Source organism: Trachypithecus francoisi, unplaced genomic scaffold (genome assembly GCF_009764315.1).
Source record: "Trachypithecus francoisi isolate TF-2019V2 unplaced genomic scaffold, Tfra_2.0 Lachesis_group2, whole genome shotgun sequence".
In the NCBI taxonomy this organism is placed as follows: Eukaryota; Metazoa; Chordata; class Mammalia; order Primates; family Cercopithecidae; genus Trachypithecus; species Trachypithecus francoisi.
This window is the reverse complement of record NW_022681465.1, coordinates 116,149,282-116,175,055: the sequence shown is the minus strand read 5'-3', so window position 1 is coordinate 116,175,055 and position 25,774 is coordinate 116,149,282. Positions and strand designations below refer to the sequence as shown.

Genomic DNA, 25,774 nt, shown 5'->3' with positions numbered 1-25,774 from the left:
GGCCTCAAACTCCTGACCTCAGGTAATCCACCTGTCTCGGCCTCCCAAAGTGCTGGAAGTACAGGCATGAGCCACTGTGCCCGGCCGCCTTTTGCTCTTGAAAAACATTCTGATCTGCTTGTTGCTCTGGTTGCTAAATCTTTAAAAAAAAAAAAAAAAAACCGGCCGGTGCAGTGGCTCACACCTGTAATCCCAGCACTTTGGGAGGCCAAGGCAGGTAGATCACAAGGTCAGGAGTTCAAGGCTATCCTGGCTAACATGGTGAAACCCTAGCTCTACTAAAAATACAAAAATTAGCAGGGCATGGTGGTGTGCACCTGTAGTTCCAGCTACTTGGGAGGCTGAGGCAGGAGAATCACTTGAACCCAGGAGGCAGAGGCTACAGTGAGCCAAGATGGTGCCACTGCACTCCAGCCTGGCGAGAGAGCGAGACTCTGTCTCAAAAAAAATAATAAAATTTTTAAAAAGGCCCGTGAATCCTCTGTCCAGCGTCTGGTTGGTTTATTCATTTTAGGAGTTGCGGGAGCTTCAGGACGAGAAGGCAGAGCTGCAGAAGATCTGCGAGGAGCAGGAACAAGCCCTCCAGGAAATGGGCCTGCACCTCAGCCAGTAAGAACCCCACTCCCCTCATCTGCCGCTGCAGGCATACCAGTCTACCCCCCACACCCCTCAGGCCCCAAACCTACTTCCTTTTGACGAAAGGAGGGGGTGCCATTTAGGAGCCCAGTCTGCTGTTCACAGATGAGCTCTCAGGAAGCCAGGCCTCAGAGGGACCAAGCACTGATTCCTGCTAACCCCCTGGGGATGTCAGTCAGCTCTTAGTTAATTCATCAAGCACACTCATTCCTAGTGACCAGGACACTCTTATTCCTTAGCTTCATATCCAGGGCCTTAGGGAACAGATGGGCAATGAGAGGATTGCTTGGTCAGTCTACAGTCAGGCCAGAGGGAGCGTGGCGGGTTTGAGAATGGAAGCCTGGGCCGGGCGCGGTGGCTCAAGCCTGTAATCCCAGCACTTTGGGAGGCCGAGACGGGCGGATCACGAGGTCAGGAGATCGAGACCATCCTGGCTAACACGGTGAAACCCCGTCTCTACTAAAAAAATACAAAAAATTAGCCGGGCGAGATGGCGGGCGCCTGTAGTCCAGCTACTCGGGAGGCTGAGGCGAGAGAATGGCGTAAAACCGGGAGGCGGAGCTTGCAGTGAGCTGAGATCCGGCCACTGCACTCCAGCCTGGGCGACACAGCGAGACTCCGTCTCAACAAAAAAAAAAAAAAAAAAAAAAAAAAAAAAAAAAAAAAAAAAAAAAAAAAGAGAATGGAAGCCTGGCACGATAGAGGTGCGCTCACCGGCCTTGCACAGCACAGCCCCCTTCCTTTCGGGGAACTGGCCACTGCATCCAACAGAGTCTGTCTGTCTGCTACAGATGCTGATGGGTGCAGATCTTGGTAGTTCTGCTCTCCTCTGACTTGACAGCTCCCCTCCTTGGTGTCCCAGTCTGGACACGTTGCTGTGGACACCTGGGCCTTGGGGTGGATCACACTTCGGATTGTGGAACTTGTCCATTTGTGTGATGATTTTGCATTTTCAACACAGTGGGTAGCCTTTTCTTCTCGAGTCAGGACTCATGGTTGCAAGTAACAGAAATCCAACTCAAAGTGGCTTAAGCAAAAGAAGCCATCAGGAATCGGTCTCTGTTTCCTACCTCTGCTATCCTGTCTACCTCACAGGTGGGTCTGGACCCTTCAGGGGCAAAACAGCACTCAGCAAGGCCATCTGTCAGAGGAACAAAGTCCCTCTTCTTTCTGCATAGCTCCCAAGATCACCCAAGGTTGACTCTGTTCCCAAGTACCCATGCCTGACGTAAGCACCATGACCAAGGAGATGGCGCTCTCCTGGGCTCAGGTCCAGCACTGCATATATTTGACCAGAAAAGGTCCAATATGGAGATCAAAATGAGAATCAGCTTGAAACACACTAGTGTATAGATGTGTGCAGCCTTAGAATTTTTCTTGCAGTCTGGAAATGTGTAGTCTAGTACTATTAAGAAAATAGGCCGGGTGTGGTGGCTCATGCCTGTAATCCCAGCACTTTGGGAGACCAAAGTGGGCAGATCACCTGAGGTCAGGAGTTCGAGGCCAGCCTGGCCAACATGGTGAAACCCCGTCTCTACTAAAAATACAAATATTAGCCAGGCATGGTGGCGGGCGCCTGTAATCCCAGCTACTCGGGAGGCCGAGACAATAGAATCACTTGAACCCAGGGGGCAGAGGTTGCAGTAAGCCGCGATTGTGCCACTGCACTCCAGTCTGGGTGACAAAAGTGAGGATCCATCTCAAAAAAAAAAAAAAAAAAATAGCTGGTCAAGAATCTGATGTCTGTGGTGGGAATGCGGTCTGCCCACTCCCAAATGCAGGTGTTGGCCACTCGCCATCTCTCCTGTGCCCCTTACCTTTCTATATCAGCCCATGGCCGCTGCTCCCTCCTCTCCCACCCTCCGCCCTGCCTGCCACCCACTCAGCTGAGTGCCCTGTGCTGCTCTCGTCTGGCCTGTCAACTTGCCATGCTCTGGCCCCTGTTCCTCCCCAACCCCCAGGGAGGTCCTTGAGCGACACAAGGCCCAGTGTCTATCCCTATGCTCAAGAGCACAGGCCAGCTGTGAGGGCATCCCAAGAGCACTCACCAGAAGCAGACATGGAACAGAGGCTGGCGTGGAGCTGGCTTTTGGGGTTTGCAGCCAGTGTTTTCCTCTTTACATTGGATGGATGGCAAGGCAGTGTCACAGGTCCCCTCCTAGTGGACCATAGACCTCGAAACTGTGGATGGTCTCTGATCTTTAAAATGTATCTTTGTGGCCGGGTGTGGTGGCTCATGCCTGTAATCCCAGCATTTTGGGAGGCTGAGGTGGGCGTATCACCTGAGGTTGGGAGTTCGAGACCAGCCTGACCAACGTGGAGAAGCCCCGTCTCTACTAAAAATATAAAATTAGCCAGGCGTGCTGGAATGTGCCTGTAATCCCAGCTACTCAGGAGGCTGAGGCAGGAGAATCGCTTGAACCTGGGAGGCAGAGGTTGCAGGGAGCCGAGATCGCACCATTGCGCTCCAGCCTGGGCAACAAGAGTGAAACTCTGTCTCAAAAACAAACAAAAAAATGTATTGTTGCACTTTGTGGCTGCCTGGCATTACCGGCTACCCTAGCTTCCGAATTCCAGTGTGAGCTGCCTGGCCACCACTCCCTCCCAGCAAGTGCTGTGCATGTGACAGCATCAGGTGTATGCAAACCCAGACGGGGCTACCTGAGGAGTTGCTTTTGTGCTCTCTCTCCTCTTCCCTTCTTCCTCTTGCAAGCCTATGCCGGATGACAGAGATGGCAAAGCCTCTTCGCAGACGCTACATTAGCTACAGGAACAGTTTTCCAGTTTCATTATCTTGGGAACATCTGGATTCTTCCTAAATTGTGTTTCCCAGAGTTCTTGTATGTTCAGTTTGCCATCTTGACCTGGCTTCCTAAGGTCTGTCCATCTGGGCAGCCTCTTCTGATCCTGTCAATCTGCTGGCCTATTTCCTGTTTCTGCAGCCGGACCAGGAAGGGAAGGAGCTGCCTCCCAATCTTTAGTAAAAGCCACAGGGATTTTTCTAAATGCCCTGATGCTGTTTTCTAAGTCTAGCCTGTGTTTCCCAGAGACCTGCCATTTTCTCACTTTGATTAGTCTAATCTGATGATAGTTCAGACTGCTCTCAGTTTTTAAGAAAGGCTCAGACCAGGCTGGCGTGGGGGCTCACGCCTGTAATCCCAGCACTTTGGGAGGCCGAGGCAGGTGGATCGCTTGAGATCAGGAGTTCAAGACCAGCCAGGCCAATATGGTGAACCCCGTCTGCAGTAAAAGTACAAGAAAATAAGCTGGGCATGGTGTCAGGCGCCTGTCATCCCATTTACTTGGGAAGCTGAGGTAGGAGAATCGCTTGAACCCAGCAAGCAGAGGTTGCAGTGAGCCGAGATCACACCACTGCACTGCAGCCTGGGCGACTCAGCAAGACTCCATCTCAAAAAAAAAAGAAAAAGAAAAAGAAACGCTCAGGCCTATAATCCCAGCACTTTGGGAGGCTAAGGCAGGCAGATCACTTGAGGTCAGGAGTTCAAGACCAGCCTGGGCAACACGGCAAAACCCCACCTCTACAAAAAAATACAAAAATTAGCCAGGCATGATGGCTTGCACCTGTAGTCCCAGCTACTTGGGAGAATCACTTGAGCCCAGGAGGTCAAGGCTGCAGTGAGCCATGATTGCATCACTGCACTCCAGCCTGAGCAATATAGCAAGACCCTGTCTCAAAAAAAAAAAAAAAAAAAAAAAAATTTTCCCCACATCACACAAACTGCCTCATTTTATTTGGTTTAGTTCTGCCAATTTAATCTGTGTTCAGTCCTGTCTCTTACATAAACAAAGGAATTGTTCTGACACTAACAAGAATGGAACAAGAACAAATGGCTGTGCCCTCTGAGCCTGCCCGTTCCAGACAGCAGGCAGCAGATTGGAGGCCAGGGAGAAGCCTGCAGACTCAGGTTCCTGCTGGGGAGAGCAGTAGAGACTAGCGCAGAACAGGGCCAGGTCTTGGACTTCTGGCCTCAGGCCATCCTCTCGCCTCAGCCTCCCTCGAAGTCGTTTTGAGCCCCTGCAGGCTAAGCAGATGCAATCCCAGGCTCAGCCTCAGCCCCCAGCAGACGGGAGCCAGTGTGATGAGGCGACTCTGGGATTGTACAGAGGCAGAAGACATTTTAACAACCCATGTTCTGGGTCTCCTCACAAGTCCGGTATCTTCACAAAGCTAGTCATGAGAGCCAGCTGTGTTAGGGAGTCAGCGCCTCTCTCTCACTGCTGTCAAATGGCCTTTTCTTCCTTAGGTCCAAGCTGAAGATGGAAGATATAAAAGAAGTGAACCAGGCACTGAAGGTACTGGCTTGCTAAGAACCACTTCTTCGCCATCAGCTTGTGCTGATGGCCTGTGTGCTCGTACGTTTAAGTATCCCAACAGTCAGGTGAAAGTGTGTGGTCGAGGCAGTGGTGGTGATGACGTATTTAGAGAAGCCAGATGCTGCTCAGAAACATGTCCCTCAGCTGAGGGATGCTGACAGGTGGCAGGGCCAAAGCTGAACCTAGGCCTTCTGACTCCAGTTCTTCTGCCTTCAGCTGTGCTTTGAAAATAGGCCTGATGGGTCTTCCTAAAGGGGGAAGCAGGTGGCAGAGAGGAGAGACCCGCGGGCATCTTTAAACAGTGAAAAACAGGCCCTTCTGTTGAAGTGAAGGGCCAGAGGCCAGCCAGCCCCACTGCAGTGCCCTGTGCCATTGCTAAGGACCACTCAAGCCAAGCCCTGAGTTGGGCCAGGTTTCCACACCCTTGTGGGGAGGGCAGAATAACACATTCCACTGAAGAGCAGGAGCTTGCAGGTGGCCTGGTGCAGGTGCAGGTGCAGGTGCCAGGCTGAGCTGCAGGGCGGAGAGCGTGGGAGAGGAGGCAGACATTCAGGGGCACGGCAGCCTGGCCTGCAAGATGGCCTTCCCTGCAGGAGCATCCAGCCATCGGCCTCAGCTGTGCCGTGGCAGCGATGCAAAAGCAGTCCCTTTCCACACTCTCCCACGTGGTGCAGAGCAGGGACCCTAATGTCTCTGGGCATCTAACTTCCAAGTGTCAGGTCAGGGGCAGCAATTAACAGCAGCCTGGACTGCTAGGTAATATCAGTTTCACAGTATCAGGGAGGATAAAAATCATAAAACAGGACTCTAGAGCCGCCAGAGCTCTTTGATGTCAGGATGAACGTCCTGGGCACACACTGGCAGCCCTAAGGGTGTGTGACTCTAGCTCGGCCTATGAGGATCTGTTTGTCAGCAAGAAAATCACATCCAGCAGATGCTAACAGGCCAGAAAAGTACCTCATGCCTTTGACTCCTGGAACACCCAGTCCCTAAGCCTGAATAAATCACAGGTGCTGCCTCTCCCTGAGAAAGCCCTCCCAAGAGCCACCTTTCAAAGCCTCAGCCGCCTCCCCTGTGGAATGGAGTCCATCTGCTCCCCAGGGCTGTTCAAGAATCAGGGCTTTGGCCCGCAAGGAGAAGCGCTTCCTCAGGCCTGTGGGATGCAGTGCCCGCTGTCCATCACCTTCTGTCTCTCCACAGCGATCAGTGTCAGCAAGTGTTCCAGTCTCACTCAGATTTGGCCCTTCCGCCACGCCTGCCAGTTCAGCTAGTCCCTTCGACCAGTGTCTCAGGCAGGGTCTAGGGTTGCAGGCACCAGAAGCTCGCTCTGCTTACTTCAGCCAAAGGGAACTGATGGAAAGTGGGGTTGTGCCTGAGTGAGCGGATGCTGGAGACTGCCTTGAGGCCCCAGGGCAGCCTGCAGAGCCAGGTGGAGCGTGGAGCTAGGACGCAGGAATCCTGGCTGCAGCCAGACCGGGAAAGGGCCCGTTGATGACAGTCCTGTGAGGCCACATCTGATGGAGAAGAAACAGTGCCTCACTAGGAAACAGGTGCTGTGAGGGACAATGGATGCAGCCGGAACACAGCTACGCACTCATCAGGGGCTTAGACAGAAAGTAGATTCTAGAATGTCCTTTCCTCCTCAGGGCCACGCCTGGCTGAAAGATGACGAAGCGACACACTGTAGGCAGTGTGAGAAGGAGTTCTCCATTTCCCGGAGAAAGGTATGTGTGTGGGGGCTCCACCCACCCTCCCAGTGCCCTGGGTCATTGCCCGCTGAGATTCCCCTTTCTCTGGTTCCAGAAGCCTGCATCAGACCAGGCCCACTGACCTGACTGTGCTCACTGGCTGGCAGATGGGCAGCCCCGCCTCTCCTGCTTGCCTCTGCAGATGGCTTTCCATCCTGGCACCCTCTTTCTGGGAAGCCTTGGCCAGTCAGAGGCCCCTGGTCTCCAGCACATCCTTTCAGTAATTGACAATGATTTTGGGGGAGATAGGGCTCCTTGTGCCAAGCTGCTCTAGGGGATTGTCATTGAAAATTCTCTGTGTGCGGCAGGACCAAAATCTGGCCCAACTTAGGCAAAAACAGAATCTATGGGGAACCTACAGGGCAGGAGGTCACCAAAAATCACCGGTGATCTAGGCAGGGTGCTTGTCCCCGTCTTCTAGTTTCTGGAAACAAGGTCCTAGGCTCACCCTGGGGTCTAGGGTTAACAGGGCCTTATTAATAGTCTCACCAAGACCAGCTGGGTAGGGGAAGAGTTGGATGTAAGCAAAACTGGGAGCTAAAGGAAACACTGCCACCGCCATGTTCTGTCTGTTCCATCAACAGCCTAGCTCTGGAAAAGAGGAAGCCACAGCCACCCCCGACGCCCCACCCCGAGTTTCAGGCAGTGCCTTGCAGTGAGCTCAGAGCTAGAAACCACGGCCTGAGGCTGCCTGAGATCACGTGTGTCTACAAGGCCTGGCTGTTCCCATCTGTGGAACCACAGAAGCAGAGGCTGCACAGGTGCTCATCTCCGTGTCTTATCAGGCACCTAGGGAACCTGTTTAGAAAGGGGAAGACCCACTCCCACCCCCTGGAATGCAGCAAAGAGAACAAACCAGACTCTTCCCATAGCTGGCTGGCTTAATGATGAAGTACAGCAAAAGTAAACTTTTTGTCTTAAGACCCTTAGGCCGGGCACGGTGGCTAACGCCTGTAATCCCAGCACGGTGGGAGACTGAGGCGGGTGGATCACAAGGTCAGGAGTTCAAGACCAGTATGGCCAAGATGGTGAAACCCCATCTCTACTAAAAAAAATACAAAAACTAATTGGGCATGGTGGTGGACGCCTGTAATCCCAGCTACTTGAGAGGCTGAGGCAGGAGAATCGCTTGAACCCGAGGCAGAGGTTGCAGTGAGCCGAGATTATGCCACTGCACCCCAGCCTGGGCAACAGACTCAAAAAAAAAAAAAGCCGGGCGCAGTGGCTCACGCCTGTAATCTCAGCACTTTGGGAGGCCAAGGTGGGCGGATCACAAGGTCAGGAGATCGAGACCATCCTGGCTAACACGGTGAAACCCCGTCTCTACTAAAAATACAAAAGGCACCGGGCGTGATGGCGGGCACCTGTAGTCCCAGCTACTCGGGAGGCTGAGGCAGGAGAATGGTGTGAACCCGGGAGGTGGAGCTTGCAGTGAGCCCAGATCGTGCCACTGCACTCTAGCCTGGGTGACAGAGTGAGACTGTCTCAAATAAAATAAAACAAACCTATTTGCACCCAGCCCTCACCACTCCACAGAAACGTAAGAACCCATTCCAGGCTGGGCACGGTGGCTCATGCCTGTAATCCCAGCACTTTGGGAGGCTGAGACGGGCGGATCACAAGGTCAGGAGATGGAGACCATCCTGGCTAACACGGTGAAACCCCGTCTCTACTAAAAATACAAAAATTAGCCAGGCGTGGTGGCGGGCACCTGTAGTCCCAGCTACTCGGGAGGCCGAGGCAGGAGAATGGCGTGAACCCGGAGGCGGAGCTTGCAGTGAGCCCAGATCGTGCCACTGCACTCCAGCCTGGGCAACAAAGCGAGACTCCGTCTCAAGAAAAAAAAAAAACCCATTCCAAACAAACGACGTACTTCTGGGTTAGGAAGCAGGGAGGGTGTGTGGATGGCTTTTCCCTGGGTGTCCTGTGACTGCCTTCTTCCCGTCCTCTAGCACCACTGCCGCAACTGTGGCCACATCTTCTGCAACACCTGCTCCAGCAACGAGCTGGCCCTGCCCTCCTACCCCAAGCCGGTGCGAGTGTGCGACGGCTGCCACACCCTGCTCCTGCAGCGCTGCTCCTCCACGGCCTCCTGAGCGTCCATCCTCATGAGCACAGCCTCGCGGACAGCGCCAAACCCTGTGGGTCTCCAGGGGCTTGGGAAATGTGTTCTTTCCCAAGAGAATCGAAGGAAAGAATCCAATTTCTCGCCCGGCCACTGGCACTCCAGAGGACAGCGTGCCAGAACCAGCTGCTCTCACCTGGCCATGATTCATTCGGAATTAACTCCTCTGGATGGAAGCGTCCATCTTACTTGGTTATATCACGGCTCTGGTTCAGATACAACTTCGTGATTTTGCTACTATCATTTTTCACTTTTCAAAGAATTTAACCTGTTTTACAGCAGTTCAGTTCTGCTAGTGAGTAGTTTCCCTCTCCCACCTCCCTTCTAAAAACCTGACTTGTGTACAGCGTTTGACAAACATGGGGTCTGTCAGTGTGCCTTCTCTGCTTCAGTCAAGAAATCTGCCATTTCATGCCCTTGTGACTACCTATCGTTGGTCCAGCAATAAAATCATTTATTTTTCACTCTGGCACATGCAGAAGCTCATGTCAACTTCCAAAGAGCCCACCGTACCGTACCGGAGGAGGCCTCAGCACCCCTCGTGCCCGAGCCCAGTGTGAGCAGGAGGCTGTTGGTGCTGCCCCAGAGCCTGCAGGGCTGTGCCTGGTGAGCCCAAGGGCAGTTTGCAGGGGCAGCCTGCCACCAACAGGCAGAGGAATTGACCCCAAGCCTGTCACCAAAGTGCAAGAGTAGTTCACATACATAATTGGGAGTTTGATAGGTTACAGATGGAGACACCTGTGGAAAGGCACTTGGCAGACAGTCATTTTTTACATTTCAAATGCAGTGCTAAGACTGGCTTCCAGTCCCTCCCTTGGAGGCCCCCACCCCCAAACAGCCAATGGCCTGGGGCTCTCTTCCGGTCAAGTCCAGACAGCCAACAGTCAGTCTTCCAGACCTCATCCTTCACTTTCTATACATACACCTTGTCCAGGACCCTACCTTCCCTTCCCACAGGCTCCCTACCCTCACCAAATCCAGGCCTCAGGATCCCATCCCTCTTCTGGGCTCCCCGACCTGGTCAGCCCTGGTAGATGCTTGCATGGCACCCTCAACTGAGTTTCCTCCTCTGCCGCTCCCTCCCTCGAACCGCTCTCAAGATGGAAAAGGTGGGAGCTTGGGCAAGGCTCAAGAATTCACCCACCATCCTATACAGCTTAGGACTGTGCGGCCAGACTTCAAGACGAGGTCTGCCCTGCTCCAAAGCCATGTCCTAGCAGGTTTCCAACCCTATTAGGGAAGCACAGTGGCAGCCCTCCCCCACTTCCCTCACCTCACCATAGCAGCTGCCATCTCATACAGGGCCAAACTTTGAGAAAAAAACTGCCTCTCACTCACTACCCCTAACTGGCATATATGACATCTGTGCCTTTTCAATACACCCAGTGTGGACCCCTAACTTGCTGGGCAGCCTTAGGCAAGTCGGTTCATTTGAGTCTTAGCTTTCATCTGCACACACAAAAGCAGAGTAATCCATCCCTCCCCTACTTCAAGTCAGTTCTGGCAGCTCAGTATAAAAACATGCAGGAGGTTCCCACCTCTGTGCCTGACACTTGTGTTTAAGTGACATTTATCACACCCATTTTCAAAGTTGGCAATATTTGGTCAAGATAACTTCCCTACTCACAAATTCAAACACATTCTAAGCCCTAACTCTGGCATCTCCAGTCCCTGGTCTGGTACCATACCACCTTTACCCAGCCTGAAAAGCGAAGGACAGATGTTCTAAGGCAGCACTTCCCAAGTCAACTGAGGTAGAGGTGAGTGGTCAGGATTTTGTTTAAAATGCAGATTCCAACTGACAATGTCAGGAGGTTAATTAAGTCACTGCAAACAAGCTATGGAGCACAAGATTCCAAAGAACCATAATGCGTGTAGACTTCTTTTTGAAACAGGAATTTCTCTCGTCACCCAGACTACAGTATGACGACGTGATCTTGGCTCACAGCAACCTCTGCCTCCCCGGTTCAAGCAATTCTCCCCTGACTCAGTAGCTAGTATTGCAGGTGTGTACCAACACGCCCAGCTAATTTTTGTATTTTTTAGTATAGACAGGGTTTCCCCATGTTGGCCAGGCTGGTCTCGAACTCCTGACCTCAGGTGATCCGCCCACCTCAGCCTCCCAAAGTGTTGAAATTACAGGCGTCAGCCACCGCCCCTGGCCTAGACTAACCATATGGCTCTGGATTTAGTTTAACCTTACTCCAAGTTCCTAGTTCTAGCCCCTTCTCTAACAGGGCAAGCTTTATCCCTAAATGTACCACAGTTAACTCAGGAGCCAGAGAAGGAACCCTCAATCCTTCTCAATACTGGGCCTCAGTACCAAACTATTAAGATCTCAAGGGCAGTAACCAGGCTTAGAACACAGCTCAGCAACTCTCAACACTGCCTCCCCCGCCAACTGCTGCTCTCTCTAGACCTGCCGAAGACAAAACCAACAATACATACTCCAGATCCTTCCCTCTGCTAGTGTCCAGTCCTGATGGGGCAACCTGGTAGGGCAAGCAAGGTAGGATCTGCAAAGCCCTCCCTCCATGTCTCCTGCATGCACTGCTCCTGTGGGCAGATGGTTAGAAATGACCGATACTAAGCCACTCTGTCCAACCTACCTAGCCCTACCCCAACAACAAACTCAAGAGAAAACTTATCTACACTTTGCTTTAAAGGGCACAAGCCTATCTGACAGCCTAGCTCAGATGCTACATTTATTCTCATTTCATTATCAGGGACTTGAATCTAATGGGATGAGAGTAGCTGCCGGGCCCCTAAGCATCTACTGAAGGAACTCTGGGACCGTCCTTTCCAGGACTGCTTTTCTAATACCCAACCTTGTATTGAGTGAACAGACTCTCCCTTAGACACCTAATCTTGTTTTTAATATGAACAGACTCTCCCTTAGCTGAGAAAGCCGGACGGCCTCCATTTGGCTCCTTCATTTACGAGATATCAAGGGTTCCTCACCCACCCGCTTCCTCAAGGACTTAACTTGTGCAAGCTCTCAGCATATCAGAGTGCAATTAACCGATAAGGTGCTGAGGCAAGCAGTTCCCAGCAATTTACTCGGAGATGGTACCATAAAGCCCCGTTTGTCCCATAGGTAATGCCAGAGCCCCCACGCCTATCACCCTGTGATGAATTTAAAGCCCCTGCACCTGGAACTGTTTTCCTGTAACCATTTGTCTTTTCAACTTTTTTGTCTGTTTTTCTTCTGTAAGATTGCTACAGCTAGAATCCCCCTCCCATCTCTAAACAAAGTATCAAAGAAAATCTAGCCCCTTCGGAGAGAATTTCGTGCCTTAGTGGTCTCTCCGGTCGCGGGCTAATAAAGGACTCCTGAATTCATCTCAAAGTGTGGCACTCAGGTACACTTACACTTTAAAGCAGCTTGAATACTTCCTAGCATCATGTTGGAGCTCTGAACTACCAAAATGGGGATATATTTAGAGTTCATTTAAACTAGTCACATTAGCTCTCAATCACTACCTATCACTCTATCTCAGGCAATTACATGTAATTCTGCTTCCAAGTGGAACTGATTTTTAGGAATGAGCCAAAAATATAAAAGTTCAAAACCTCAAGTTGAAAAACCATCTGTGAAGGCTGGGAACAGTGGCTCAAGCCTATAATCCCAGCACTTTGGGAGGCTGAGGTGGGCAGATCACATGAGGTCAGGAGTTGGAGACCAGACTGGCCAACATTGTGAAACCCCGTTGTCTACTAGAAATGCAAAAAAAATTAGCCTGGAGTGGTGGCGGGCACCTGTAACCCCAGCTACTTGGGAGGCTGAGGCAGGAGAATGGCTTCAGTCTGCAAGGTGGAGGTTGCAGGTGAGCCGAGATCACACCACTGCAATCCAGCCTGAGACGACTAAGACTCCGCCTCAAAAAAAAAAAAAACCCCCCCCCCCCCCCCCCACCCGTGAGCTAGAAGAAACCCACATACACATCATTACCTCCCTTGCCTCCAGCACCTTCCCAGCCAAGCATGAAGGCCTCATAGACATGCAGGCCATGCAGTCAGGGCACTGGCACCTCCCCCTTTGCTTTGTGCAAGTGCTTAACAAGTTATAGACAAGTTCAGATCAGGTCCTGTGCAGCCAAATGACATACAGCCCTTCCACAAGGGCCCCAAAGACGAGTTTACCTTCAGTTGCACTGGAGGGAAGTCTGAAGACATCTACACAACAGCCTCAACTGCCAAGCCTCTCTGCCACAGCCAGAGATGTGGCCCCAGGCCCCAGGTGGGCACAGAGCACCAAGACTCAGTCCACATGACACTGAAGCACAGACAAGACAGAGTGCAGTTTTTAAAAGGAGGATTTATTTGACAAGTTTCACTTAGCGCAATATACCTAAAAGGAAATCACAATACAATGAAAGATTTAAATCAAGGCCTCAGAATTTCATACAAACACCAAGACCAAAATCCTAAAGTACTGGTATTGCGTCTCAAAATTTTCCCATTAACTTAAAAAAAAAAAAAAGGAAAGAAAGAAAAGCTTAAACTTACGTGCCTTACAGGTTATTAAATGAAACTAGAATTAACGAACATGCAAAAATGTTTCACTTTTAATTGTAGACATAGCTCCTATATTGAGTTTTACAAAAAAATAAAAGCATGTCTTTCAACATGCATCCAAACAGTGTTCAATGTAACGTGGCAAAGGGCAACATTTAACATAATTCAACTGCTTTTACCTAAATACGCTTACTGCTTAAGTACATCCTATAACTAACTTGAGAAAAGCTGGAACTTAAGTTTAACAGTTATAGTTTACTCAGCTTCACTGTTACATCCTAGATTGAGTATTGTATTCAAAAATACTGGGCCTTAAGTCTTCATAACAATCCTGATTTCCACTTAGAGTAAGCATAAATCACAAGCTTGTATTGCAGAAACTGTTAAACTGAAGTTTTTTTTCTTTAAAAAAAAAAAAAAAGTTGACCAAGAGTCAGTGATCAGGATAGATCAATTACATTCCCCATCCACCACTCATACTGGACATGCTAGACATCCCTCCCATTCCGTTCATGCCCATAGATGCACGGCTTCCACTACTGTAGTAGCTGCTGTTCATTGCTCCTTGGTTACCTGTAGAGAGATCAATTTGACAAGTTAGGAGTAATGTCAGACTACCAGTCAAATAAAATATAGTATTCCAAGAAATAGTTTAAAAAGTATACGAGTACAAATGGCTGCTGTCCAAGTGGCAAGACGCATGTTTGGGAAAGGGGAATCCCGACTCCAAACAAGCCTCAATTAACCCCTTTTCTCTGCAGTACCAACTTGCCAGACTCTTGTGCTACCATTTTAACGGATTCTTCAGGATCCGTTATGGATCCAACATGAAAAATTAAGTTTAAAGGAAAACTAGTGTTTTTCAAAAATTGCAAAATTACTTCGTATTTTTAAGCTACACAAGGCATTTTTTAAAAAAATTTACCATAAACATTCACAATGTGTCCCTCAAATGGCATTTGAGAAAAGGGAGCACAGGGGAAGTCTCTTGCTTTTCCTATTCATGGTGGGCAGGAAGTGAGACAACCAAGGTGGACTAAAGGCAACTCACTGTGCCCAAATGGCAGCCTCCATGGAGTTAAGTCAGAAGCATTGACTGCTATAGAAAGTATTATTACAACGTATCAGTATTTGCTATTGGGAATTTAAATTATATTTTTTGAGAAAATATTTACCTATGCAATGTTTGATTGAAAATCACTGGAGTTTTCCTGTAAAACTTGGTCTGCAAAAGGATTTTGTAGGGTAAGACTATAATACCAAAATCACCATTCTTTAGACCAATTGAAAAAAAATAAATAAAACCAATCCTAGGTTAACTGACTAATAAATACGGTCCTGAACCCAACCACCATTCTACTATTCCAAATTCTCCCTCCATCTAAAATTGATGTAATGCTAACCAAAAGACAAAAAACCGAACAACTTTATTTAATGTTTTAATACATGGAGGCAAATATTTTCTGGCTCGACAGTATTCCAAAGTTGCAATGACTAGTTTTTTATTCACAGAACACTTCCCCCTCCCAATGATTGTTTCTGAAAATTAAGCTAGTAAAAACAGTTACATTTGGATTGAAAGCATACATTTAATAACCCAGTTTCACCAAAAAGGAGCCTCCATCTTCCCAACTAAAGAAACCTGCCTAAAACTTAATTCTAAGTATATTAAAAAAACAGGCTTACCGTATCCACTCATGCTGCTCTGGCCACCATAGCCGCCTCCATAACCACCACTCAGCTGCTGGCTGGCTGGGCCACCGTAACTGGACTGGTTTGCTGTTAAGTTAAGAAAACTTTAGAACCTTGTTCCTTATGTAATGTGGTACCTGGTGGTACCCGGCTTGTAATTCTATATCTACATTTTCCAGTCTTGATCTTTTATTACTATAACCCTCTGCCTCCTTCTGCCTACTGTCTATAACCGGGCTACCCTTCTATCCATCATCTGAGCTACTCAAATATTTATAAACCAAAGTGCTAATGGTATATACATCAGCAGGACTAAAATCCACAAGATTCCCTAAGTAGAGGCATTTTGTGAAGATCTTATGAAACTGCTTGACTGGATTTAGTGGGGTTCCCCCTTAGATATACCAAAGGCATGTCAATACACCTAATTATGCCCACATTTATCTTAATCCTATTTTGCTACTTTAAACTTTATACTCAGAAAATTTAAGTAGTTTCACTCCGTAGTCCCCTCCCCCAAGAGTACTTAAATCTAATGTGAATTATCTATCCTAAGGAACTTCGTAACACAAGGATTTAAGTAAGCCAGATACAAAATTCAAGTATCAAGAAACTGCTTTCTTTGCCTAAGTTTGTTATGCTAAACTTATTAAATAGATTAACAACTTATAATTGACTTATACAGATATAAACGTTTTGGTTTTTAAAAAAACTAACGATATTTACACAAGCCCATGCCTCCCATCATTTGGCTACCATAAGCACCACCGCTTGCTCCTGCTGTAGAATTCAAGAAGAGTTCTACATATCTGTGTTCTGAAATGAGAGAAAAGGCATACAAGGTTAGCTTAAAAAAAAAGACACTAAAGTGATATTTACACAAACCCATGCCTCCTAGCATTTGGCTACCGTAAGCACCACCGCTTGCTCCTGCTGTAGAATTCAAGAAGAGTTCTACATATCTGTGTTCTGAAATGAGAAAAAAAAAGTTTGAAAATGTTTGTTGGTGAAACAAAACAGGATAAGCACTTTTATAAAGCTTTTAAACAAGTAGATCTGTGAACTTCAAATACTTTGGCAAAGAAAATTCTAGCTACTTCTCTTAGGTGATCTACTTTAACTCCAATATCTAGCCTTTACACATTCATCTATATTGTCAATTAAGGATATACACTTCAAGATGTGGGTATCACAAATCCATTATACTAATTTTTAAAACCCAAAGCTTCTTCAACACACTGCCCCCCATTCCCCAATAATTAATCTATTACTGGAGAGGAAACTTCTCATATATCCTTATTTTTCCATTTCTCTATTGTAAATGTTAGTCATGCAATCACCTGTTAAGAGCCCACAAACGCTCCATCACACTTACGCATATTTGCTTTGTCTTTTGACATAGCTGCCACGGCATCTTCATGAGTTGCAAACTCGACATCTGCTTCACCAGTTACTCTGCCATCAGGACCAATTTCAATGTGTACTCTCACAGGATTGAGTGGTGAAAAAAACTACAACACAAGGCATTTCAAAGAATTAAATCAGCCGGGCGCGGTGGCTCAAGCCTGTAATCCCAGCACTTTGGGAGGCCGAGACGGGCGGATCACGAGGTCAGGAGATCGAGACCATCCTGGCTAACATGGTGAAACCCCGTCTCTATTAAAAATACAAAAAACTAGCCGGGCGAGGTGGCGGGCGCCTGTAGTCCCAGCTACTCGGGAGGCTGAGGCAGGAGAATGGCGTAAACCCGAGAGGCAGAGCTTGCAGTGAGCTGAGATCTGGCCACTGCACTCCAGCCTGGGCGACAGAGCGAGACTCCGTCTCAAAAAAAAAAAAAAAGAATTAAATCAACTTTCTAATGTTACAAAATAAAACTACAATTTCTAACACAGTGCTCACATTTATAGAGTAAGGCTCAGACTTTTACTGCCATACTGAAATACTGACTTGCGAGTTCATCCTACACTTACATTATAAATGTCATTCTCAGTAGCTCTGTAAGGTAATCCACGCATGTGTACACAGTGTCCTGTTGTGCTCTGGAAAGTAGAGCCACCATCCCCGTATCTGTGATCAGACATTCCTGAAAAACAGTAATTGAGGTCTAGATGGACAAGAGTGTAAGCATCCTTCAACTGAGAAATTCAATTCTTACCTTACCTCTTCCAAATCTATCTGACCCAAATCCATAGCCATCATTATAGCCATTGTAATCGTCATAGCCTCCATAGCCTGAAAGACAAAGTACAATCCATCAAACAAAACACCTAAACAAAGGAACGGACTACTTGCCAAACCTTGCAAATCCTCACATACCTCCACCATAAGCACCGCGCCTCATCCTCTCAAAGCCAGCTCCTCTGCCAATGCTGTTATACCCTCTGCCAGCCCCAGGTCTGTCATAGGGACCTGGCCGCTGCATGGCCATAAGCTTTCGTGGTGGATCATAATGAGTTCTAACTTCAGCTCTACTGCTCTTAAAGATCTCAATATACCTAAAGCATCGTTCGTAAGGAAGGGGTAGGGAGGGGAGAGAAAACATTAGTTCATTTTATACAGGTATTTAGTTATACAAGAAATACAATCTAGTCATAGCCATGAAACTGACTAATATTTAAAGCCAGATTTCTTATATTTGCATAGGCAATGACCAGAAATTCACTCAATAAACAGTAAGACAATGTAAACTTTACAGAAAAAAACACTCACTCCTCTTGAGGCAGAGCCCAACCTTAGGGGTAGAGAGGAGTACTGTAAATAAATGTTTTAGGAGGGAAATAATTCCACTCAACTTTCAACATTTCAAGTCTTAAATCCATTGGCAGCATGTATAGCAAGTGGGCTAAAAAGCCAGCCTCCACCAACAGTCTAGCCCACACTACACATTTCCTTTCGCCAATAAATACCCCAGCCTATGCTTTTAGTAAGAATCAGCATAGGTAAGCGCATGCTTCAATGAAAAATAGTCACAAGCAAAGAGAATAAAACCTTTTGTGACAATTTCTTGAAAGCTATGCTTATTAATACTATGCAGAATATTTATATACAGCAAGAAAAAGTTTGTTGCATTTCAACTTTAAAAACAAGATCAGAAAGTATCACATTTTCTTATGGTAATATTAATTTACTCTAGGTAGGTGTTATTACAGCTAAAGCCAGGTTTGCATTAATTTTTTAAAGCCATAGTCTCTCAACTCTATTGATTGGGGTTAATAAGACTCACAAAATTGTCAAGTAGACCAATTAACTAGGGACAAATTTTAAACCTAAAATTTGGTTTGCGTGTAACATGGGACTGACACAAGAAAAGTTTGGAAATCATGGCAAAACATCAATTACCTAGGACTACAAAACATTAATTTCTTCTTTTAAGCAGAGAGAATATGGATTTAACTGTTTACCATAAGAAAAGTGACATATCCAACCAACCATCCATCCCCACCTGTGCCCTATTCTTTCCTTGTGTTTCTTTAGAGCCTTTTCAGCTATTTCCTGTGAAGCAAACTGCACGAAGGCCTCCCCCGTACTCCTCCCCTGGAAGTCCACCGGCAATGTTATCCCATTTGGCACGATTTCCAACCCTTCAACCCAAGGACAAATAACCCCAGTAGGGGGGCAATATTAACATCACAAGCCCAGAAATGATTCTTCTTATAGCTTTAAATAAACCAGAATTTTTAACTTTAGGTGAATGGTATGCTTTCAACAAGTACTCTTTAAATATGCATTGCAATAATATGAAGTTCCATTATTACGAAGTGTAACTATTCTTAACACACCCGTGGTACAGTATATATTAAAACAAAAAACTTGCTGAACACAGGATGCATTAAGAATTCAACAACTTAAGAACACATATCTATGCAACTTAATGTTGAGAATTATACAAGAATTCAATTAAGTTTTAAGCATTAAATAACAGTTTTACTAAATTCAAAACACCTTTTACCTCATTTTATATTTCAATGCTTTAAGTTATTGGAACTTCAAGTCTTTAAAAAGGTATACATTTAAACATTTCATATAAAAACTAAAACATTAAATTATAATTGACAAACAACAATCTAAACTTTCAACAAAACTGATCTACACAGCACAATTATGCATGCTTATGCTCTAACAGTAGTTATGATTCACTTCTGGAAATTCCGTCTATGAAAAATCCTTTCCGTGGATACATTCCCAAGCTTACAAAAAGGACTTAAAGCACTTTCCTAGAAGATATGAAATTATGTTCATATTTAACGTTGACAGATAGCATTCAATTCTCACCAATTTAGAGTGAAAACAAAACAAGACTTGATTTTTAGAATTCTGACATTAGGACTTGATACATATATAAATTTTTAACATACTACACTAAACCATGAAAGGATTTCTTGCTTCCAGTGTATCACATCATAAATATTAATATTTAAAATATACGATATCTAACATTGTTGAACATGCAATCTTATCAGCTCTTCAGCATAAAAACATTCAAATACTTTAGGCCCAGGAACAATTTCAAAACACGTTATTTCAGATACTGAGACTACAAAGCATTCAAACTACTCTCACTACATCTGATTTTCAGTAAGTTTATATCACACTGGTAAAACCAAGTCTTTCATAAATCGACTTCTGTATTAAAGAGAATTAGACCATTCTGGTCACATGACCCAAATATGTGTCTCTTGCAACAATACAGACACTTTCCATAATTTACAACAACCTAATTCATCACACTAATCTGATGTTAAGGGATCTTACCTTTAACGTGAGGTACTTAGCTGGACACCAATGTGAGGAAAAGCAGTTAAGCTGTTGAGGGCAATCCTCAATGAAAGATCTACTCTGAACTATAATACTAAATACAGGCAAAGTTAACATTTTGGAAGTACTTCATTTCCACCTTTAAGATGGGCTTAAATTATTTGAAGGTCTCTAGGAAGAAAACATTAATTCATTGGCAATTTACAACCTATTCAAATACCTAAGCTACTCAACTTTAAAGTCTATTAAATCACCTTGCAGAAGCTAGCCAAAACTCACTGCTCATCAACAAACATGACTACATACCTGAGAAGAACTGAACAATTTCTTCCTTGCTACATCCAAAGGGAAGTCCTCTAAGCCGTACAAAGCCATCATTGGCCGTGTCAGGACTATTTGGACCAGTATGCTTCAACACCCAATCCATTTCAACGTTGTTTGACTTGAATACTGAAAAAGGTGCTTAGAATTAGTCACTTTTGGAAAACTAGGTAACAAAGTTCAGACTTCCTGGGTCTTTAGATAAGCTAGGAAGAGCTGCCACAAACTCCCTTAGATGACCATTTCCATGCAGTCAAATACCTAAAATTCAGAAGGGGTAAGACCTCTATTGTTTAATGCTTTATTTACTGGAACTAGGGCAATGTAAATCAAACCTTCAACATATCTGTGTCCCATAGTTTCTCTGTCTTTTTTCAGGGCCAATTTGACTTCATCTTCTGATTCAAGTTCAACAAAAGCCTCGCCACTTGGTCTGCCTTCTCTGGTGTAGATGAAACGAATACCTTGAGCCCCATTTTGAATTTTGCAGTCTGGAAAGAAAACAACCGTTAATATGGAATTTAAAACCTAAAACCACCTCTGGGTGACACAGATGAAACGTCTATTCCATGTCCCCACTACAAATTACATAACTTGTGAAGCCTTCATATAATGACGATATTACCAACTCCTGGAACTCCAATAAAAAAAAACCTCATTCCCAAGGTGATGTATTTCCAACCCATCAACAACATACAATATTCAAAGCAGTTTCAGAATGAATTTCTCTCAAGTCCCTACTACTTATGTCCACATCACACATCTTTAATCAATTTCTTGATAATTTTATCAATTATCAAGCCTGGACTTTGTGACTTTATGGCAAACATACTTCCTTGCGAGTTGTTTTGGTCTGGCGCATTTGTCAGTTTTACCTTACCAGCAGCCACATTATGGTTTCTGATTCAAACCCAAATTACAGGCCCAATACTCACCTGAAAGGGGATCAGTGTTACCAAGCTAAAATGCTCCAAGTTGCACAGCTGAAGCCAAACCCAGTGTTGCCCCCTGCAAGGTGGCTTCCAGTGTACTTGGTTCTTGTTTTACAGGTCGTTTTCCGTTACCAATGCTAAATTCAAATAGTAAGTCAACACTACAAACGTCTTGCCAAAAGCTGTCAATTTCATACAAATAGAATTTTATCACTCTTAATTTTTCCCAGTCTAATAATGGGAACAAGGACATTCTGATAGAAAATATTCAGGAAACCTAGGGACTGCAAAAACACTTCCCTGGATTTCAGTGTTTTCAATTGTATAGTGAGCCAAATTAAGAACTAGATGAGCAAACACTCTTCAATTACCAAATCTTGATTAGGAAAACTGAAATTAAGACATGACATTTTAACTTTCCGAAGAATGTTCCTTTTCAAGGAAACACCAAAACTGGAAACAAGAGGTTACACTTCAAGATATTGAAAAACATTACTATTATTTGTCTAATTACTCGGCGATTTTCTCGAGATTGAGGCGGAAACCCACTTTTGCCAATTTATCTTTTCGCAAAAAGACACTCGGGCCAGGCGCGGTGGCTCACGCCTGTAATCCCAGGATTTTGGGAAACCGAGATGGGCTGATCACCTGAGGTCAGAAGTTCGAGACCAGCCCGTCTCTACTAAAAAAACAAAAATTAGCCGGACGTGGTGGTGCGCGCCTCTAGTCCCAGCTACTCGGGAGACCGAGGCAGGAGACTCGCTTGAACCCAGTAGGCGGAGGTTGCAGTGAGCCGAGATCGCGCCACTGCACTCCAGCCTGGGTGACAGAGACTCCCAACACAAAGGAAAGAGAGAAAACGACACCCATAAAAGAAAAGTTGGTGTTCAAAGGTAGTAAAGAAATCAACAAGTCTGCCAGATCTGTCGCACACCCCCAAGGGCCAGGAGGACGGGCGGGGCTTTCGAAAATTCCACTGCGTAACAGCGGCCGGCCGGGCGCGAGCCACACAGCGGTGAGTGTAGTCGCCCGCGCCTCGCCAGGGGGCGCCCCGGGTCCCGCCCGGCCCGCCCCGCCCCAGCCCGGCTGCCCGCCAGCCCGCCCGCCGGCCCGGCCTCGAACTCGAACTCCCGCGTCCTAGTTCTAACTCACCAGAAAAAAACCTCTGCACTTCATCGGCCGAGCAAGACCAGGGCAAGCCTCGGACCTTCACCACGAATCCCTCTCCGCCTTCGGTGCCCAACATCATCGTCTCTTACGCGGTCCGGCGTCGAAACAAACTGCAAGGCAGGGAGGAGAACCAGACCTGAGAGCGCCAATTAAGCCGTCCTCCGCCTCCGAGGCGCCCCCGGGCCCGCACCGGCCCCCCGACGAAGCAAAAACCGGGCGGATGCACCCACCCCGGCGGCTCCAATACCCAACACCTCCTCGTCCGGCAGCCAGACCCCCAAAAGCTGTTCTGACCAGCAACTCTCGGCGCCCCGAACCGTGGGGACCCGGGCCGAAAGCCAGCGTGGAGAAAAGGAAATGGCGGCGGCCGCTTCCGCTCCGCCTCCTCCGACTTCTCACACAATAGAGTCGGCGCGGCCTGCAGGCCTCAGCTGCGGTGCCGACATTCAGCGAACCACTCGCGGCTCTCCATGGCAGCCCGCAGCTCGCCAAGATCCCCGTGGCCCTCCCAGAGGTATGAGGACGAACAATCCTCGCAAAAACGGCACCCACGGTGGTCGCTGAACTGCAAGCGAGGACTCACCAAGAGTCACCGAGAAACCTGACTCCTGCGTGGCTAAGACGAAATGGCCAGCGGGCGCCTGCGCAACCTAAATAAGGCCCTTTGTGCGAGTTCTGCGCACGCGCAGCCAGGTGCCCGCACCGCCCCGTTGCGTCACAAAGAGCTCTAGCGCATGCGTAGTTTCAAGAGCCAGCCCACCGTCCGCCGGCGGATTATTACACGCTTGGGTTTTGGGCGCAGCACCCCCACCCATAAACCCGCCGGGCTTTTTATTGCGCATGCGCCTTCCCGCGAATATTGAACTTGGGGAGTCTTAGCGGTTTATAATTGTTTCATGCGCATGCGTCTTCCTCGAAACCATGCTCTAGCCTTACCCGCCAGCGTGGGGGAGGGGAATGGCGGCCTCCTGTTCCCTATGGGACTGTATAGGAGTCCCGAGCTCTGGGTTGAAGAGGTGGGCGTCTTTCTACCCCTTGCCCCCTGGCTCTTACCGTTCCGCTCCTGGCCGACCTGAAAGGAGGGGCGCGGCCTTCAGGCGTTCCCACTCCCCGCGCCGCCTGTCTCCCCTTTATCCCCAAACCGGCCGAAGCTGATCAGCCGCAGATGGTCGAGCCTCCTGGGAGCTGCGGGGCTGCGGACGTCCCGCGCCCGAAGCCACCCGGATGGTGCCTGGGGCACGTCCCAGCCATGTGTGCCTCCACTTCCCCTTACCTGCGGTCGTCGGGCCTAGGGCCCCGGTCGGCGCGAGGTTCCCGTGCCTGTGGCTCGCGCCTGTACCGAGTTTTTGCCTAACGAACTCGCACCCTGTGTACCCCTTGACCCGCCGCACGGTCGGCGGGCCTTGCATGCCCTGGGGCCCTGGCACGAGGAGGAATCGCGAGCGCGGGCTCCTCCACGGGTGCGCGCCGGCCTCTGCTGGGTAGGTTACCGCTGAATCTCCCAGGACAGAATTGGTAACAGTGCGTCCAATCCCCAGGCGGAGACGCCGCATTCGAGGAGGCCCCCGGCTCACCCCATGTGCACACATGCTGCCAGATGAGTAATGTTCGTGGTTTCTAACAGCACTGCCCAACACCGAAGATGCCGTAGCCTCCCAGGCCTCCCCAGGTCTGATCTGGCTGCCCTCCTCACCCCAGCTCTAGTGGACACAGACAATAAACAAATTAACAATAAGGTAGTGTTGGACCCTGCCGCAGGGCTACCTTAGCTAGTGCAGGCCTAAGTGCCACCCTGGGAAGATGCAGACAAAGCATGTTTCCAACCCCAGGGCCACGGAGTCCGAATCCAGTTTTGACAGGTTTGAGAAAAGTAGAGAGGACATCAAAAGAAAGACAGGAGCCCAGAGCTAAGCAGGGCCTGATCTTCAAAAGCCACTTAGGCCTTGGCAAGGATGTTAACTCCAAGAGAAGGCTTTGGCAGGTGATCAGCAGGGGAGCAATAAGCCCTATGTAAAGGAAAGCTTGCTGGATGTGAAGGGGATGCAGATGGAGCAGGCAGGGTGAATGACGGTACATGCCATGCCCTCTACTACAAACGGGACTGGAAGCACACAGCTGTGGTACCATTTCAGAAAACACTTTGGCGATGGTAATCAAGAAGAGAGACTGGCCAGGTGCGGTGGTTCACGCCTCTAATACCAGCACTTTGGGAGGCCGAGGCAGGCAGATCACTTGAGGTCAGGAGTTTGAGACCAACTTGGCCAACATGGTGAAACACCATCTCTACTAAAGGTACAAAAATTAGCTGGGCATGGTGGCGCACGCCTGTAACCCCAGCTATTCTGGAAGCTGAAGCAGGAGAATCGCCTGAACCCAGGAGGCAGAGGAAGCAGTGAGCGGAGATCACACCACTGTCCTCCAGCCTGGGCAACAGAGAAAGACTCCCTCTCAAAAAAAAAAAAAAATTAGCCAGACATGGTGGCATATACATGTAATCCCAACCACTTGGCGAGACTGAGGCAGGAGAATTGCTTAAACCCAGGAGGCAGCGGTTGCAGTCAGCTGAGATCATGCCATTGCACTCCAGCCTGGGCAACAAGAGCGAAACTCCATCTCAAAAAGAAAAGAATAGTAGTGAGGTAGAATAAATTTCATACATTTATAGCCAATGCTCTTATATATAAATTGTCCAACTTATATTAAAACAAGGTTTTTAAATATTTATTATTTATTTATTTATTTACTTTTGAGAAACGGCCTCACTGTCACCCAGGCTGGAGTGCAGTGGTGCAAACATGGCTCACCACAGCCTGTACCTCCTGGGCTCAAACAATCCTCCTGCCTCAACCTCCTGAGTAGGTAGGACCACAGGCATGTGCCACCTTGCTCAGATAACTTTTTTATTTTTCTTTTTGTAGCAATGGGGTCTTATTTTGTTGCCCAAGCTGGTCTTGAATTCCTGCACTCAAGGAATCATCCCACCTCAGCCGCCCAGAGAAAGTGCTGGGATTACAGGTGTCAGCCACCATGTCTGGCAATGAAAGAAGGTTTTTTTGTTTGGTTTTGTTTTTGAGACAGTCTCACTCTGTCACCCAGGCTGGAGTACAGTGGTGCAATCTGGCTCACTGCAACCTCTGCCTTCCAGGTTCAAGGAATTCTCGTGCCTCAGCTTCCCAAGTCTAGAGGGATTACAGGTGTGTGCCACCACACCTACTTTTTTTTAATTTTTAGTTGAGATGGGGTTTTGCCACGTTGGCCTGGTCTGGAACTCCTGACCTCAAGTGACCTGCCTGCCTCAGCCTCCCAAAGTACTGAGATTACAAGCATGAGCCACCACGCTCAGCCAAAGGTTTTTTAAAATAAAAAGTTCATCATCAGCCCAGGCGAGGTGGCTCATGCCTGTAATCCCACCACTTTGGGAGGCCAAGGCCAGTGGATCACGAGGTCAGGAGTTCGAGACCAGCCTGACCAACATGGTGAAACTCCGTCTCTACTAAAAATACAAAACGTAGCCGGGTGTGGTGGCAGGCGCCTGTAATCCC

At 47.8% G+C, this 25,774-nt stretch overlaps 2 protein-coding genes across 31 annotated transcripts in view; one reads left to right on the top strand and one right to left on the bottom strand.

The window, feature by feature from the left end:
• RUFY1 (RUN and FYVE domain containing 1) overlaps positions 1–9,314 on the top strand; it is a 64,863-nt gene extending 55,549 nt beyond the window's left edge. Inside the window, exons 15-19 of one of the 4 annotated variants that reach the window (XR_004429402.1) lie at positions 515–609; positions 4,902–4,950; positions 6,618–6,695; positions 7,304–7,480; positions 8,672–9,308. Coding sequence is in view for 2 of the 4 variants with exons in the window: in XM_033178541.1 (XP_033034432.1) it covers positions 515–609; positions 4,902–4,950; positions 6,618–6,695; positions 8,672–8,815 (366 nt within the window). In the remaining 2 variants the exon portion in view is untranslated. Of the gene's footprint in view, positions 1–514; positions 610–4,901; positions 4,951–6,617; positions 6,696–7,303; positions 7,481–8,671 lie in introns of those variants that run through there. The other 3 variants (XM_033178541.1, XM_033178542.1, XR_004429403.1) reach the window with 3 other exon arrangements.
• Positions 9,315–13,142: 3,828 nt separating this feature from the next.
• Positions 13,143–23,853, bottom strand: HNRNPH1 (heterogeneous nuclear ribonucleoprotein H1). Of its 27 annotated transcripts, XM_033178565.1 has the most exons (15): positions 23,506–23,790; positions 23,169–23,304; positions 22,215–22,342; positions 20,466–20,621; positions 20,116–20,259; positions 18,497–18,635; positions 17,371–17,549; positions 17,215–17,286; positions 17,025–17,158; positions 16,430–16,565; positions 15,964–16,023; positions 15,781–15,870; positions 15,049–15,141; positions 14,538–14,587; positions 13,143–13,935 (listed from the first exon to the last, which is right to left on the bottom strand). In XM_033178565.1, the coding sequence occupies exons 3-14, from the start codon at positions 22,309–22,311 to the stop codon at positions 14,538–14,540; spliced, it is 1,350 nt and encodes a 449-aa protein (XP_033034456.1). In that variant the 5' UTR covers positions 22,312–22,342; positions 23,169–23,304; positions 23,506–23,790; the 3' UTR covers positions 13,143–13,935. The 27 variants fall into 27 exon arrangements, with proteins under 27 accessions (XP_033034456.1, XP_033034447.1, XP_033034454.1 ...); XM_033178556.1 differs by lacking the exon at positions 14,538–14,587 and having other exon boundaries at positions 23,506–23,853; XM_033178563.1 differs by lacking the exon at positions 23,169–23,304.
• Positions 23,854–25,774: the final 1,921 nt, after the last annotated feature.